The 17837-nt window shown below is 42.0% G+C and overlaps 1 protein-coding gene across 1 annotated transcript in view; it reads left to right on the top strand.

The window, feature by feature from the left end:
- jag2b (jagged canonical Notch ligand 2b) overlaps positions 1-17837 on the top strand; it is a 56067-nt gene that overhangs the window by 19902 nt on the left and 18328 nt on the right. Inside the window, 11 exon segments of the mRNA XM_034199117.1 lie at positions 1476-1530; positions 6981-7241; positions 7987-8028; positions 8031-8046; positions 10445-10496; positions 10499-10577; positions 12628-12747; positions 13258-13371; positions 13645-13758; positions 16948-17058; positions 17450-17496. Coding sequence (XP_034055008.1) covers positions 1476-1530; positions 6981-7241; positions 7987-8028; positions 8031-8046; positions 10445-10496; positions 10499-10577; positions 12628-12747; positions 13258-13371; positions 13645-13758; positions 16948-17058; positions 17450-17496 — 1011 coding nt within the window.

Here is a 17837-nt window from a genome sequence, read left to right as displayed (position 1 = left end):
TTTCATCATTGCCCCACTACTGTTTTACTGGTCAACTGTTATAGTGATAATCCCCTTAGCTGCTGATTTACTTCTCTGTCTGACAAGCAAGGACAAAGCCAGGCAGCGTTCATCTCAGACAGCGAATATTGGCAAAGTCACCTTCTTAATGTACATCAAACATGCTGAGGCTTTATTTTTCCTAAAAACATGGTGACCTGCTTTTTAAAAAAAATGTAAAACAGTCCTGGTGGAATTTCAGAAAAGTTGTCGTTTTTATACTTCAGTTTTTGTTCCGATTAAATAATTCTAATACACACAAAAAGCTATTGATGTGTATTTGTTTCACACAAATACCGATCACATGAAAAAAAGTATGTGTTAGGGTGTGGTATACCCTTTATGGCTTATATAAAAATACAATTTAGATGTGAAATACATACACAAAACCAAATATTATCATACACAATTATCAGTACATTATACTGTATATTGGTGTTTGAAATGTTGACATGAAAAAAGTGTAGAAGTTAAAAACTAGCTGTTAATTGGCTTCATGCTATCCATACAGAGTTGCATTACTCTTCTCACGTAACTCTTTTCTGCTACTTGTTTTTGCAGATTGTGTCTGCATTGATGTCCGTTGAACTCAATGACACATTATAGCATTTGTTCCCAGGGTTTTTGCAGCTCCACCACACCGCATTCTGACCTAGAGGAAAGTGTGCAGGCAGTTTGCCGTTCTCTTATGTCCTCTCCACATCTCACTCTTGCAGCTTCTCTTGGCTTCTTCCCACAGTTGTACTTACCGTATGTTGCTCCTTATCTTTCTATCATTGGGTTTCATTGACGGTGTAACTCAAGCGCACCTCGGAGTAACGGGGCCAAGTTTCATACGAGACTCTGTAGTAGCAGTGAAATCGATTATGCATCGTGTTTGTGTGCGTGTGAGCTGAAGCTTGTAGAAGAGTTGTGTGACCATCGCCAAAAAGATCATCCACATTATTCTCTCTATAAGAGGGACATTGTGATAAAAGGTCATGTTTACTTATTAGTCCATTTGGGAACAACATAACAAATGCTGTTCTAAATGTTCCCTTTTTACTGTGAAGAGTAGACGAGACTTCATGCCTAATTTGATGTCATGGGATTATTCTAGTATTTACAAAAACATATTATAATTAAATACTAAAATGATCATGTTTAAAATGTCAGACTTTAAGTGGGCTTTGACTAATTCTAGTGCTCATTGAAAGAAAAGGAGACTTCAAATCGAGAATATTTGATAATACAGCTGTTTTATAATATTATTTGCACCATGCATTCGCTCTAGATGCAACTTGAGGCATTGCTACTCCAAAGGACATCAGTCTCATCGCTCAGTACGTGCACAGAAAGTAGCTCTTGCTCTATGTGTTGGGGATATGAAGTAAAAACTGATGCTTTTTTGTCAAGATGTTCACCTGACTCACTTCTTCTTCTTCCTTCCTCTCCAGCGGACGTTCACGGTGATCGTAGCAGCCTGGGACTGGGACAACGGCACACGCAACAGTAAGTCTTCACACACCTCGAACTGCTGTTGCTTTCATTAACTGTGATTAACAGAGAAATATATGGATGTGGTTTTAAAGGATTTTAAGTAAGATTTCTAAAAGGACTTGTGCGGGCATGCCATCGTTTGAAATATGTTAAGCAGCATTGACTATGTGATTACATTACATTACATTGCATTTTAGCTGACGCTTTTATCCAAAGCGACTTACAATAAGTACATTCGACCAGGGAAGACACAACCTTGAAGAAAACAGAATCATAAAGTACATCAGGTTTCATAGAGCCAAACATTTCAAGTGCTACTCAACTGGCTTTAGATAAGCCAGTCCTTTATTAGTATAAAGTGCTTCGTTAATAAATCTATCGCTCGAAGTGGAGTCGAAAGAGATGAGTTTTCAGTCTGCGCCGGAAGGTGTGTAAGCTATCTGCTGTCCTGATGTCAATGGGGAGCTCATTCCACCATTTTGGAGCAGCCAGGACAGCAAACCCACGTTGTTTTCGCCGATGGGAACTTGGGTCCCCCTCGCAGCGAGGGCGCAGCGAGTTGTTTGGCTGATGCAGAGCGGAGTGCACGCGCTGGGGTGTACGGTTTAACCATGTCCTGGATGTAGGAAGGGCCAGATCCATTCGCAGCATGGTAAGCAAGTACCAGTGTCTTGAAGTGGATTCTAGCAGTTACCGGAAGCCAGTGAAGGAGAGCGGAGGAAGCGGTGATGCTGGTTGCTTTTTAAGATTTGAATCGATAATTTCAAGCAAAATGCCTCAAAACATCAATAATGGCTGCCGCTAGGATGAGAATATTAATGCTTCCTAGATCTGCATATGAAGGTATCTGAAACATGTTGTTTCTTTGACTGTTGGTCTCAGACATAACACATTGAATATGTTAGCTAGTTCTTGGAGTATTATAAGAGAAGTTTCTTTCTTTATTTTCTGAATTTCCATTGAAAAATAAGTCAAATAATCTTTAGACGAATTGAAAATAATCTTGAATGAAACCCCCCGCATCAGAAATTACGAGTGTTATGACACTTCCTGTTCACTTCTTTAAATCACACAATGTGTATTTCATGTTTTATTGTAAATGAAGTGTTTGCTTAAGCCTTTAGTAGGTAGAGGTGAAAACATGTTGAAACCGTATACTGTAGCCCCTCAGACGATTCATATAGACTTCACGTCTTGGTTCTCCTCGGCTCCAGCTGTATCCTGTTTTTCCTTCAGTTATGTCCGCTGGGTGGACTCCTGTATAACCCCTTTTCCCGTCTGAGCAGTAGCCTAGTCTGGGAGGAAGAGGACCCATTGAGGACTGAAATGTCTGTGTGTATGGAATGGATGTAGCTTTGATCCGTGGACGCGGTGACATTTTTCACGGGTCTCAAGCGTTCTGTACATTGAAATATGTACATGAATGTATTTATATTCCATACTGTTTTTCTAGTCTAAACATGCTGCCATTTTATTTATATGAGGTCATTAATCCTGTTTTGTCCACAACTTCAAACGCACTTCCACTCGCGGACGCAGACCAATGGAGAAGAAATAGATTTGACATCATAGCGCTTGATTAGACGGTTGCAATTCCTTGTGTAGTTGTGTAGTGTAGATGTTTGTGATGGATGTAAGGCCCTTAATGTTGCTTAAGAAGCCGTCCAATTGATTTTCTGCCACTCGCACTTCAGTCTCAAATTGCTTTAAGGTAGCAAAATAAATGCCTGCTTTGATTCAATTCACTGGCATAAGATTAGAAAGGAAACTCGTTCCCTCTTTGCTTTTAATCAAAGTAAGAATTATGTGATTTAAAACAATTTTTTTTTTTAGACTCACCACTGAGGCTGCTGTCAGGTCGCAGACATCAGCTGACTTTAACCTTAATGTCATGGGTTCAAGAAACACAAGCGTCTGGAACAAATGCTCCTTTCAACCTCACTGAGAGATCACAAGTGGCGTCTGCTTGAAGTGGGAAACGTCTGCAGGGTCGCAGCGAGTCGCAGGAGCGATTGTAGCCTTTGTCCTGCAGGTCACACTCATTATGTTATTTTTGATTTGTTTTCACACTTTAATATGTAATGTCACGGCACATGCATCACTTCACATACATTTCATTTGAGAAATCAGAGCTTGAGTTTCACAGTTTGTGATCAAAGACGAATTTGTTACAAAGACGTGTAGGAAAGCCACCTAATTGTCCCTTGGTATCAAAGCAAATACTTGGTTTAGGTAAAAAAAAATTGCTTTGGTTTAATACACATACTCAAGATATAACATGATAGACCTTATTTGTTATTTATTGGGTGATTCTAAAGGAATACTGTACCATATTTAACACTTTCAGGAAGCCACAACCCATTTTTAGAGAGTCATAGTGCGTGATAGTAGAATAGGTTTGTTTTAACTTATGCTGTCAAAATTATCGGCGGGGTAATACATTTTTTGAATTAATTGCGTTCAAATATTTAACGCATTTACGCATGTGCAGAATGGCCCGCCCCATACATCCCACCAGTGGCAGCGCCAGGGTATGGCTGGGGTAGGCTACACCCATACCAAGAAATGGCTTAGCCCCATTTTAGCCCCACCATGAAAAATGATGTTAAAGGAAGCAAAATAAAGTCCGCCAACTCGTGCGGAGTAAATTGCACAGACAGCAGTTAGTAAGATTGATTTCAGTAGCCACTTGTCTGGAAATACCGAAGACTAGAAACGGTTTTCTCAATAGAACGTCTTTGATAATGTCTTCTGGCCAATCAGAATCAAGAGAACTGCGTGGTGTTGTTGCAGGAAGCCTACAGTAGCCTACACCTCTATATACATCGATACAACATTACGTGTTGATAGAAATCAACACGTAATGAATTAAGACCCCACGGTTTGATGATGATAGGTGTGTGGGCTGTCTTTCATTTTGACACACAGAACAATGTTATAATAAACATACATACTGTATGTTAAATGGATATATCCGCCTTCTTTCATTTATCTTTCCATTCCCACAACAATATACATAAAGAAATGGCATATTTTGGACATAGAAAATCGAATAGTGATTACTCATGATTAATTCATTTTTAAGCTGTGATTAATCTGATTTAAAATTGTAATCGTTTGACAGCCCTAGTTTTAACTGCTACTTGTTGACAGAGCTGGCGTTTGATCGCGTGAAAAGCTTGATGTTGTGACATTTTAAGACTCCCAGCAGTCACATTTCACATGGCCTTGTTTCTATTATGCAGACAACAACACTAATTTGGTTTTTAGTTTACTTCCTATTAGCACTGAGAACTGGATCTCCACCTATTTCCGTTGGACAAATCCAGACAACACAGGAATCTGCAGGCTCACATCCAACCACATATTGATGAAACAATTGTAAAAAAAAAACAAGGTTGGAAGCATTTACAAAGGCGGTTTCTACAATAGAACCACCAATTACTTTTATTTAAGATAAGCATCCATCGAAAGGCAGTTTAGTTCTCTGATCATCCTGAACTGCAGCTGGTAGACATGGAGTCGTATCGGGTAGTTTTGTGACCACTTGGCACATCTGTATCTATATGGAAATGTTTTTACTGTTGCCTCTGCTTTCATTTTTGTTACAAGCAACGGTACATTTTGGGCATGCAATCTTTCTCTGATCCCCCTTCTCGCCATCCCCTCCCAAGTCAAAAGTATGGGAATTGGTGAGAAACCCTTCAGTGATGCCTGCAAAAAGAATTTGTAACAAAGTGAGATGTTGAAATTCATGACGGTGTATCTGTGGGACACTGAAACGTGTTCTTTATCCTGAGTCAGCACCGGCCTGATTGTCTTGTCCTACGTAAGAGCCCATCAGCGTGTTGTCAGTGAGATTCCTCTCCTCCGGCGTCACGTCCTCCAGTGCGCCTCCCCCCCCCCCCCCCACCCCTCCGTTACCCCTTGTGTTCTCAGGAAGGCAGCCGGCTGTTTTCCTTGTGTTATCGAGCAGGAAGTGGAGTGGACTGGGCGGCCGGGCTCAGTGTTTAGACACCGAGTGGACTGTGGGCCCGGAGCCCATTGTTCTCTATCTGACAACTGCCGGGGGTTATTTCTGTTATTGTTGCTTAATTCTGTCTGACATTGTGTCAGTCCCTCAGCAGAGGAAGGTGCATGTGTGTGTGTTCCTGCTTCAAAATGTCTATGGTGCATTGCAGTCCAAAGCCATAGTGAACCAAAAAAAAAAGGAAATCGCAGACCCCCTATTTCCACAGAGATTGTTTGCCGGCTTCGATCCCACTGTGATAAAGATTGCTTTCTTTCTTGAGCCGGAGCCCCTCGGAGGCAAACAATGTTTAATGGGAGCGTTGGCGAGCTGGAGGCTAAATGGTAGCAACCTCCCGACATGACGGTGCACATACAGACAGCTCAGAGGCACCGCTGTTCTGTCACCAGAAAATAGATCAATTTGCAGACAATGAATTTCAATTGCGTACTTAAAATTCAGGGGTACTTTCACACAGCCACATAATGTGATATCAAAGCTTCCCTCTGCTGAATACCAATCCACTCGTCTTGTGAGGGAGTGACTTTACATCAGAGTAAGGGAGATTCCACATCATTGTCGGTTTTCTGTGTTTCAAATAACTATTTTTTACTAAATGCAATGACAGATGGGGGCCTTCTTAGGTCTGTTTGAGTGTTTGCTTTCCTCCTGTTGGGAAGACTGACTAAACACAGTTATGAAGGCTTATTACGTTAAGCTCGATGTTGACTTTTAGTGGGATTTTCTACTGATTGTCTTATTGCTGAGATGCTAACACACACAGATCGTAGTGTATATAATCTTCTGATGAATTTATTACATCATTGACAGCTGAAGCACTTTTTCCTGGCCCTTTTGTGAGCAACTCGACACTTGAAATTGAATAGTGGTTTACTTGCACATCCAGCAGCTACAGAATGAAATTAGCCATCAATTAGAGTCGTGTTTTTGTCCACTTCACGACATCCAATATTTCTTCCCTTTTTTATAATTGTTTTGGTCTCTTCCAAATCCTTAGGGAAACAATTTGGTCAAATAGTAAATCGATCGACATACACTTATTTTTCGCTTCAAAGAGCTTTTATACAAGTCGCCATTAAACCATTCACACACCTTTTGGCCATCGGGACCAATTTGGGGTTAAGGATCTTGCCGAAGGACCCAACGACATGCTGACTCGGGACTGAACCACTGACCTTCTTATTGGTCTACCTCCTGAGCCACAGCAGTACACCCCTAGTTGTTTGAGGAATTAGTCTTGATGCTCCCAAGTCCTTTCTGTAACATTTATCCTGGTATTCTTTTCTTCAGTCTTCTTCGGTTGCAGGTGATTTGTAAGGAGAGATGGGGGTGTTTTAAAATGTTTATCTTCTTTTGTTTTGTGGTCAAATGAGAACACATATATTCCCAACTTTGACGTGACTGATTTGCCTTCATCATCTCTTTGTTTCAGTTGATGATGAGGAGCTGCTGATCGAGCGCAGCACCCACACCGGTATGATCAACCCCGGAGACGCCTGGCAGACCATCCTGCACGACGGACCCGTGGCTCGCATCGCCTACCGCATCCGAGTGCGCTGCGACGAAAACTACTACAGCAACAAGTGCAACAAGCTGTGTGTTCCTCGGGACGACTACTTTGGACACTACCGCTGCGAGCCGTCGGGAGCCCAGCTGTGCCTCGGCGGCTGGATGGGCTCAGACTGCAGGACAGGTGAGAGGATTCAAGATTTGAAGCTTTTATTGTCATGTGTGCATAGCTACAGTGTAGTTATGACAATCTTAGGTCACAGGCTCCTCCAACAGTGCAACAACAATAAAACCGATAATAGTGCAAGAAAATAGAATATAATAGAAATAGTGCAGAATAGTCTATATACAAGGAATTGGAATATTGATATATATAAGTTGCAAACAGATGAATATTATGGATGCACTTATTTGACTACATTTCTTGCACAAAAATCTAATTTTAAAATGAACATAATATATTTTCAAGTAAATCCTAAGTCATTTTTAAGTACAATTTTCAAAACTCATGGTTGAAATGCAATATTTTAAATTGTTACAATAGCAGCACTAGTGTCTTGCTTGTGGGTGGTGCTAGAGATAGTGGGGGGCCTCAATAAATCATCCAACTGACCTTAGTAGACGAAGGGTGAAAGGAGGAGGGGCTGGGTTGTTTTTAAGAGGGGGAAGAGTTGTACATGCAGGCTATAAAGTTGTCCCTTCCTCGCTCAGGGTGCCACGAATTCTCACGTCTTGTTGCACTCGTTAGCGCGACGGCAAACAAACAAGCTTCTCCTCCGCCACCTTCCATGTCGTCGCCTCCATTCTTATCCCCCCACCTTCTCTGGCCCTTCTTTCAACGATAATAATAATGTGATTTACTGTGAAAATGTCTCCAATGGAGTTCAAACGGCACCTTTTGAATTGTTTCTCTGTCTTTTTTTTCTCAGCAATCTGCAAGCAAGGCTGCGACCTGTTACATGGCAGCTGCTCCGTCCAGGGGAATGCAAGTAGATTAGCGGGATTCATACACAGAAATGTGACCTTCTTCTTCAGGATTTTTCTTTCTTTCTGATGTTCACAATGCAGTTTGATTTCTTTGCTTTGTTCTTCTTAAAAGAATGATGTTTTTTAGATGCCAAACGGAGGCGCCTTCACTTGTTGTAGCCTGTGTTTCTTATGTGTCAGCCTTTCTCTTCCCTTGTGGGCATCTTCACCTCGGTTCAAAAGAAAAGGGCAAAGCCGCGCCTGCCTTCTTGTATTTTTAGCCACCTGAAATCCTCCGCAGAATACCAAGCATCTCATCAGCTCTCTGCTGCTCGGACAGAAGAAAGGGAACTCGTCGGTGTGTGAATTTGACCACTGGTGAACGTGCTGGGAATTGTCATATCCCCTCCCCATCCGCATTGCAGTCCTTTCTTGAAGGAAGGGAAGTGAATATCCCACCGTGTTATGTACATTTCTGAAAGTGGAAATGACAGTTAGATAAAGTGACGTAGACTGGCCCCATAGGTCCACGTTTCCAGGATGTGGTGCATCCCGTCGTCATTTGTAAACCCCCTCCTCCCACCTGCCAGATGGAAAGAGACACTTCTTCCTTTATTAGGAAACGGCTTTGGCTCGGAGCCGAGGAAAGACAGGGGGATGACCAGTTTTAGGAAACCGCTTCGAATTTCTGTGTGTCTGCCTCGATGCTTAGTCCAGCTTACAGACAGACAACAGGGGGAAGCAGCTTATTCTTCCCAAATGTCAAGTCCCAGTCAACAGGAAAGTGACATGAATGTAGAGAGCGGCAGTAAAGACTCTTCCTGTCAGTGGCACGAATGTAATGAAGCCTCAGGTCACGCAGAAAGCTGGTATTCAATCCCTCGCTGTCTCCTTTGATTGCCTCTATTTCATCATAGCTTTTGGGCTTTGTTCGTTTGCTGGAGCGTGCCGGTTGTTACGACGCCGCTGCATTGAGGCTTTTTATTAGCACACCATTAGGCTTGTTCTGACATATCCGTCAGAGGCTCGCCTTTTCACAAAATCACTTGGCTATGCAATGTAAACACAATTTCCCCCCACTTTGCAAACTTTGACATGTCAAATGTCCTACATCACGCCTACGCCGCGAGGGGCTTCATGACTAATGATGATATCATTGTGGCCAAAAATTAAACCACAGAAAAACCTTTTTTTTTTTTATACCTCCAAGCGTAAAGAGCTGTAAGGAAGTCTCCTTGCCAGTTAGTGTTATTGCCACATTGCTGTCAGACCCTCTGAAGCTAATCATATACAGTGGGAGAAGCATGCCAAGTATTCCCCCAATGCCCCCCCCTCAGCCTGAGATTTCCGAAAGGCCTCGTCTCTCAGAGAGACAGCGGTGCCGTCTGCAGGAGACTCAAAATAGCAGTCAATTGACGAGACAGCTGGCCCGAACGACACAGAAGCCTTGGAATAGCCAAGCGCTGTTGTGAAGCTGCAGGATCCTACACACACACACACCACACACACACACACACACACAACACACAACACTGTGGATACACACAGTTGTCTCCAGCTTGCTCTCAGTACGGCCGTGCCAACCCTCGTAGCTGGCAGACTCTAACCCGAGCACAGGAGCTGCTGGAAGTATTCTTAACCCTCCTGCCCTGGAATGTTACCCTCCACTAAGATTAGTTGGCAGAAGGCCGTGGGATAGGTTGACACACGAGCAGATACAATATTAGGTGTTTCCACTGTGGGCAGGTTGCACGCGACTGCTTCAAGCAGACACAAGTTCACTGTCTTTGACTCTTGTGTGCATTTAGCTGCTCAGTGCTTTGAGTCCTGAATCAGCCTCTTCCTACAGACTTTGTAATGATGATGTAATCATGCATAAACAACTTCAGTGATGGCTTTGGTTTAGAGGACACTTGGCTTTTTGGGGCAGCCTGTCACTTGTCTTAAAGAACTTTTTTGACAAGTCAGGATGGTCTGCTTATCCTTAATGTTAAGTGAGTAACACATTGTGTGTTCATCAGGTTTCATTGACTTTCTTTTGGATATATCCACACAAGAAGTGGGAAATGTCCACAACATACAGAACAACTTGATTTTTGTTTCCCCCAAGTACAACATATAAAAAGATATGAATATAAAATAACCATTTATATATGTATTTGTCATCTTTTTGAAGTGCTATATCTTTACCTAAGATTGGTATCAGATGCATTTGAGTATATCCTACAGTTGAAAAGCTGTGTCTCATTTAAAGCTTGTTCAATAGGGACCTTTCAACACTTTGGGAAATATCATCACATTTATAATACCAACACTGTTTTGAAAAATAAACGTCTTTCAACAGCCAATGAAAGAAGGGATTCCTCAGAGCAGGTAATGGGATTAGATGAGTGGATTGATTTATGCGTGTGTGTTTGACAGGTGTAACTACGGCTGGCAGGGGCAGTTCTGTGATGAATGTTTGCTGTTTCCCGGGGGTGCGTTCACGGGACCTGCAACGTCCCGTGGCAGTGCAGCTGTGAGAGGAACTGGGGCGGCCGGCTGTGCGATAAAGGTATGGAAAAGTCCATGTTTTCTTTTCTTTAATCGCCTCCCACACACAGCTCTCGTCCTGCACGTCCTCTCCAGCTACAGCTGCCTGGGTGTGATGAGTAAGACACGAGCGAGCTACTCGGAGCAGAGGTGCAACAGAAAAATACTTTTGAAGGAGCCACATATGACCATGTAGAAAACTGCAAAAATAATGCTGCTCAGTCATTTGCAGCTGGAATTGAAATGTCTTTTCTGGCTCTTTAAAGTACAGTGAAGGCATATTTGTTAACATTTTCCAACATTTAACCTGAGCTTCCCGTCAAATGGAAAGTTATTTTAAACTATTATTAGAGCTGAAACGATCAGTCGATTAATCTTATACATAATTACCTGATTATAATATTTGGCAACTATATTGATATCTTGATTTATTGCTAGTATTATCTCAAATGTTCCTAGTTGCAGGTTTACATTGATGACGATTCTTTGTTTTATGAAATAATAAACAGATTTTCTTTATTTTTGGGCTTCTAAATGTCTCTTCAGACACAGTTTTGACATCTTATAAATCGAACAATGTTTCAGTTACAAACACTTTTTGGCAGATTTAATAAAAGGAATTATACTAAAAGCCCTTTTTTGTTTTTGTTGGGCCAACAAATGGAGAGAAAATAAATGTCACTGTAATAGAAAAATATGAAATCAATAACAAAACGTAATATTGTTAATGCCAATCATATCACAAAGTATGATGTGGTCCCATCAAGAGGGCGATGTAATGATGGTGATATTTTGTTCTGTATATTAAGAGTCGTGAATGGACCAAACTTTAAAAAACTGCATTTAAAGGTACCTTAATATACCTACATATGAGGTCTGAATTCTCTCTCAGCTGGATAGTTTTACTGCCGTGTGATCCGAGCAGCAGCACGGACACTCGATCCCCGAATGCCTTCGTCACTGAGGGTTCTTCGGGGGATGAGAATGGTCCTAAGATCCCCGGTGGAGACAGATCCTGCTCTTATTCACCAGCTTTAGACCTTGAGGCAGGGATCAGATGGGGGGGCTTGTTGAGTTTCTTCTGCACATGTAAAAAATAACCATAAAGGTACATCTAGGAGGCTTTGTAATCTGTAAATACTGTAAAGGCTCAATCATGATGCAGTGCAGCAGAGTATGTGTGAAAACACTCGGAGCTTCCTGTCAGAGCTGACAGCTGGTGGTCTGAACCGAGTGAAGATCCCGACGAGCTTTCTGGGAACTCCGATAGGATGGTGAAACGGACAAAGAGTGATCTCACGGGGTCGATCCAATTAACACAGAAGGTGTGGAGTCATGAGGAGGCTATAACACTCCTCAAATAAAAACGTGGAACAAAATGTATATGGGGGGGTGTATACAATCCCTTATTTTTAACATTTAAATATTTGAATGAGATTTATGACGTCTATGTCATCCCCCCCCAAAAAATACACATTAAAAAACTTGACAAATTTTGACTAAAGTAAATCTTCAGATTAAAGGTGGGGTAGGTAAGTTTGAGAAACCGGCTCGAGAGACACTTTTTGTTATATTCCATGGAATGCTCTTAACATCCCGATAGCAATGAATATCTTCAGTGCTTTGACAAAAAATACATTAAAAAAAGTCATCTGTGGAAGCCGTGGCGCTGTAAAAAGCACGACCAATCATCTGAGCCGGCCCGGCTAAAGTAACTGGATGGCCTACCTGCCTGTCAGCCTTCCATCTGTGCACAAACTTATCTTGTACCCTCATTGGTCATGTGTGCGTTCGTGTGTGTTGGAGGAGGGGCTCTGTAAGGAAGTGGCAGATTTTTTTCCGGCTGTGTATTTTCAAATTCAAGCGCACTCGAGCTGGTTTCTACAAAATGTCCTACCCCACCTTTAAATGAATTATCATTACTCAACCAGAGACTGTAGAATTTGCTCTTGGTACAGCATGGTAACAAGGCTCAGTTTTCAGTGCCAGGAAACATCAGTCAGTCCTTCCTGCAGAATAATCTTTTTGCACTTCAGAAATGCTCAAATCTGTCCGTGTGCGTCTTCCTCCAGATCTGAATTACTGCGGTCGGCACCACCCTTGTGTGAACGGAGGAACCTGCATGAACACAGAACCAGACGAGTTCCACTGCTCCTGTCCTCAAGGATACTCCGGCAAGACCTGTCAGATCGGTGAGAGAGAAACCACGCTACTGCTGTCTTTGAAAAAGGACATTCACACACTTTTGTTTTTGTTCAATCAGGCTCGTTCTTCTGTCATGTACAACATTTCATCTTTCCGCTTTGTTCCCTTTGTGGTACAAGCTCAGTACGATAAGGAAGTCCTTTTTATTAGGCGATTCCTACAGCAAGAACATCCAAAACAGTGCTTCTCAAATGTGAATATTTGCTGCATTTTTTGCCATATAGGGTTGTGGATTGTTAGTTAAATAAAACAAGCAATTTTAAGACGTCATCTTGTGCTCTGGACTCGTGCTGTTTATTTTAATGATGAATAATCAAGAATGAAAACAATCCATAGTTACAACCCCATCAATTACTTAAGCACTCATATATAGATACTAGTGGAACATGCTATATGCAATATTTCTAATATGTACTGGGAATAAGTGAAGAAAATGCCTTAAATCTCTGAATCTTTAAGGAAATGTTAATTTTGTTGTTCTGTTTTAAACCCTCCAGCTGAGCACGCCTGTGTTTCCAATCCTTGCGCTAACGGCGGTTCATGCCACGAGGTTCCTTCAGGGTTCGAGTGCCGCTGTCCACCAGGCTGGGAGGGTCTGACCTGTGCCAACAGTGAGTAACTGGTGTACATTTAAATGATCTTTTTTTGAATGCTGATCCTTGCAGTTACATCTTTTACTCCCAGACACGTCTGTAACTTGTTTTCCAAACACTCACTCCTACTAACTGAAGGTTAACTTCTCAATATATCAAGGCTCTCTTAACACAACCCTCTTCACCTCTCCATGTCCTTTTTCACTATGTTCTTAAACGTGCCTAAAGTCTAACTCAACTCCAACACTTTGTTTGAATGTTGCATGTAGTTTAAGAGTGTTTTCTTCTCAGATTTGGACGAGTGTGCGTCCAGTCCATGTGCTCAGGGAGGAACCTGTGTCGACCTGGAGGACGGCTTTGAGTGTGTGTGCCCTCCACAGTGGGAGGGAAAGACCTGCCAGATAGGTGAGATTCATGCTTTCACACAGTATCTCAAACAGCCTCTGGTGAGAAGCACACAAAAAAAAGAAGTATAAGATTTCCTGTGTTTTAGCTTTTTTGGCAAACAAACTCTTTATTTCTACAGGGAGACGTGTTTTTGTAGCCGTTTCTTTCCTGTTTGTGCCGTAAAACAAATGAAATGGCCTCTGAGACTTCGGCACAGAGCTCAGGATATATGTTTTAGAATAAAAATTGGCAACCTGAGCCTCGCTGCACGCTGTTGATATCCTGGGCAGCTGCACAGCTCTTTTTTCTCAATGACTTTATGAGCTACTAGTGTGTCTATATCCGGCTGTTTGCTGCTGCTGGTGGCATCGGTTTTTTATATCGCTCCTCAGTGTTTCCCCTAGGATGGAGTCATAGCAGTGGTGCTAAGGCACGTGGGCCCAGCATAATGTGAGCGTGGAGCGCGTGGAATTGTTTAGTGTGTGCACGTGCGAAGTGCCCCCGCCAATTTGTTTCTATGTGTCTGCCAGCACAAGAAAGGCTCTTGAGGCCTAGTACCAGGGCCGGTTCTAGACAATTTGCTGCCCTCGTGAGATTTTATAAAGAATAAATGAAAAATCTCTACAAAAGACAAATACACTACAAAAACAGAAACTTATTGACATAGGTAATATACGTCAAAATGGATTCAAATGTATTCATTATTGTATGAACACGTTTGAATTGGGGGGTGGACGTCACATCCTCTAGGGGGGTCCGGGATGCTTCAATCTGGTGCACTTTGAGCACACAATTACTAGAGACTAGATCTAGGGGGTACAACTCGAAAACACCCATATGAAAAAGATCGGTTTACATTCTAATAATCAAACAAGTATGTGAACATAACCAATCACCTACCATAGCCAATACAAAATATATTTTTTAACTTATTTTATTTTTGTTGTTCATTCATATCTTATTTTACCTAGTTAACATTGATTTATTTATGCATATTATTGTATCTCTCCAACTTTAAACGATATTTTTGGATTACTGTCCTATAGTATACATTGGAATGATTTCAAACCGGTTTGTATTTATCCTAATAATTATAAAGGAGTGCCTTGGAAATATGTGTTTACATAATTTGTGGTCAAACCGTTTGAGACCCACTGAGATAACTTAGACTAAAATTAACTTATCTAAACACTCAGAGTCCTTTACCTCACTGAGCCTCTCAGTCTGACAGGAGAGCTCTCCTCCACCCTGGTTGTAGAAACATCTACTTCTTATATCTGTTAGCGCAGCTAGCACCAGATTCTAATAACAACAGCGCCGGTACCGGTGCGCCCTCTCTCTCTCCCTCGCTCGCTCTCTCGCTCCCACGTCCCCACGCTCGCACTTTGGCTGTGAGCTGCGGGCGCCTGATAAGCCAACATCCCGCACTTTCATCACTTACAGCGCCCATCGTACAGGGCAAATGAAAAGTGTAGCTGGGGTGAAAAGGGTGTTACATTTACTTAATGATGAATGTTGTTACATCAAGGCCAAAAATTAGGATGAGCGCCAACGGCCAAAAATGTTTTTTCCCCTCCCAGAGCTACCAGCGCAGCGTCCCCCAGATCTGGCACCCTAGGCGACCGCTTGTGTCGCCTACGCCAAAAATCGGCCCTGCCAGTACATACAGTGGCAATGCCTCAAGATTTAGCAAAAATACACCTTTATTGAACATACAGTAACACAAATACTACAAATCCACATAACAAACAATCAAAAATTAAAAAGGGTCGCCACTTATTATTTTAATAAAAAAATTAAAAGTAAAACAAAAATATATTAATTTTTTTGGGTACCCGGCTGGCGCCCCCTAGCAGCGGTGCACATATTTCAGCGGCGGCGCTGCGCCTACACTATTTGTATATAGGGGAAACACTGCGCTCCTGTCTCTGAAAGCGGACGTGACCGGCGTGAAGCCAGGAAATGGATTACGACTGGTAAACAAGTTGGGGTGAGTGTATGTCGGAAGGTAGGAAAGAGATCCCAAGAGTTCAGTGTCATCTTACCAGCTCAGATCTCAGCTTACAGGCGGCCATTGGCCTCCTGTCTTACCTGGCGATTGTGTGTGTGTTTGTGTGTGTGTATATAGAGTTTAGGGTTTCAGAGAGAGGACAGGTGTGTGTGAGGGAGCACAGCAGGACTCCCTGCAGATTGCCCCCCCCAACCCCCTCCATTCCTGTGAATATTTGAGCAGCGTTGCTTTTCTTTGTTGTAACACTTTTGATGTCTTTGAAGGTTTTGAGGGAAACTGAAGACTTTTCTCTCATTATATTCATTTCGAACAAATGAAAAATGAATGCGTCAGCTGTTGTGACTTTGAAGCTTTACTGCGGGAGGTCTGGGAATCCAAACTGATTGGGTCCAATTAAATTCAGTTTCAGTCTAATGTGACTGCTTCCATAACGGGACACGTTTCATTCAAATTCAATTAATAGGTCAAATTAATAGATTTATTTGTAGACAGAATTCTATTTGTTCTTATTGTGGGGTAAGCTCACATTAAACAAAGGCAGCAATTACTGTGGAGTGAAAACGAGGGGTATAACACATACAAACGTCCAACACCACGTCACGCGTTACTTCTATTTTAATGCCTTAGGAAGCTTTGACTTTTTTCCCAAAGCTGCAAGAAATTCTGTGTTCAGCTACTTAGATATTTTAAAAGGTGCTACTTCTGTGTGTTTCTGGGTGTTGCAAATGATATATCTGAGTATTCAGACTTGTACGGTCACCACCGACTCTAAGGACATGAGAGGGTCCCATTTTGGCATTTTATCGATTTATCAATAAAACCCGCAAACAAATTCATAGATGTATATATTGTGGGACTATAACTATTTTATTATTGTAATTGTTTCCAAATTATTGTGTTTTATTACTTTATTTAAATTGTATTTATTTTTGTAAAGGTTTCATTATTTACTCCCAAATAAAGGCTAAACAACACAGGGTCCTACATTTCGCTGTATACAAAATGTCTCTTCTGCCACACAAAGCTTTCTGTTGAATATTTCAGTCTCCCAGCCGACCTAACTAACCAAATAACCTTGATGACACCGTCAGGGTTTCTAAGGTTGGGTTTCTGGTCTCTTTTCTTTCTCGTTGACCTCTCCTTTGGTTTGTTTTCAATTGATGGACTCGGTCTCCCTTTACTTCCTGCCTTCACAGATGCAAATGAGTGTGCAGGAAAGCCCTGCGTGAACGCTTATTGCAAAAATTTGATTGGCGGCTATCACTGCGACTGTTTTCGGGGATGGTCCGGACAAAACTGTGACATCAGTCAGTATTTACCTCGTCTAAAAGTCACTTCTTAAATGTCTGCCCTTCCACTGGCGTCCTCCTCTTCTGGCTACCTCTCACTTCCTGGACTCACAACATAGGTGTAGCTTAGCGTCACTCCCTTTCCCACATGTGGTAACCCGTTTGCTTTCCCGTCTTGGCAAACCAATCATATTCGAATATGCATGACCAGTCCCTCTTTCTGAATCCAATGCATGCCCAGTTACAACCTATACAAGGTCTTTTTGGCACTCTCTTGGCTTCACTAGTGATTTCTTTTTCAAATTCTGATAATCCGTGCACATCCCACATTGTAGGTTGGTGGAAAAGTTAATAAAACATGTTATTCATAATGTTTTATAATGAAATGTAACTTTTGCCTCCTGTTCAGACATCAACGGCTGCCATGATCAGTGCCAGAACGGAGCAACATGCAAGGTATGGATGTTTTTTAATTAAATGTATATTCCACCTCCGCTCCTCAACCTTGTGTTTGTCGTTGCATCTTTAAAGGTCACCTATTGTGCAAAATCCACATGTCTCTTCTACATCAACATGTGTCCCCTCTTCTTCACGTCTCTTCTACATCAACATGTGTCCCCTCTTCTTCACGTCTCTTCTACATCAACATGTGTCCCCTCTTCTTCATGTCTCTTCTACATCAACATGTGTCCCCCTCTTCTTCACGTCTCTTCTACATCAACATGTGTCCCCTCTTCTTCACGTCTCTTCTACATCAACATGTGTCCCCTCTTCTTCACGTCTCTTCTACATCAACA

Source organism: Gymnodraco acuticeps, unplaced genomic scaffold, assembly GCF_902827175.1.
Source record: "Gymnodraco acuticeps unplaced genomic scaffold, fGymAcu1.1, whole genome shotgun sequence".
In the NCBI taxonomy this organism is placed as follows: domain Eukaryota; kingdom Metazoa; phylum Chordata; class Actinopteri; order Perciformes; family Bathydraconidae; genus Gymnodraco; species Gymnodraco acuticeps.
The sequence above is the reverse complement of the archived record's forward strand: the minus strand, read 5'-3'. Positions and strand labels throughout refer to the sequence as shown.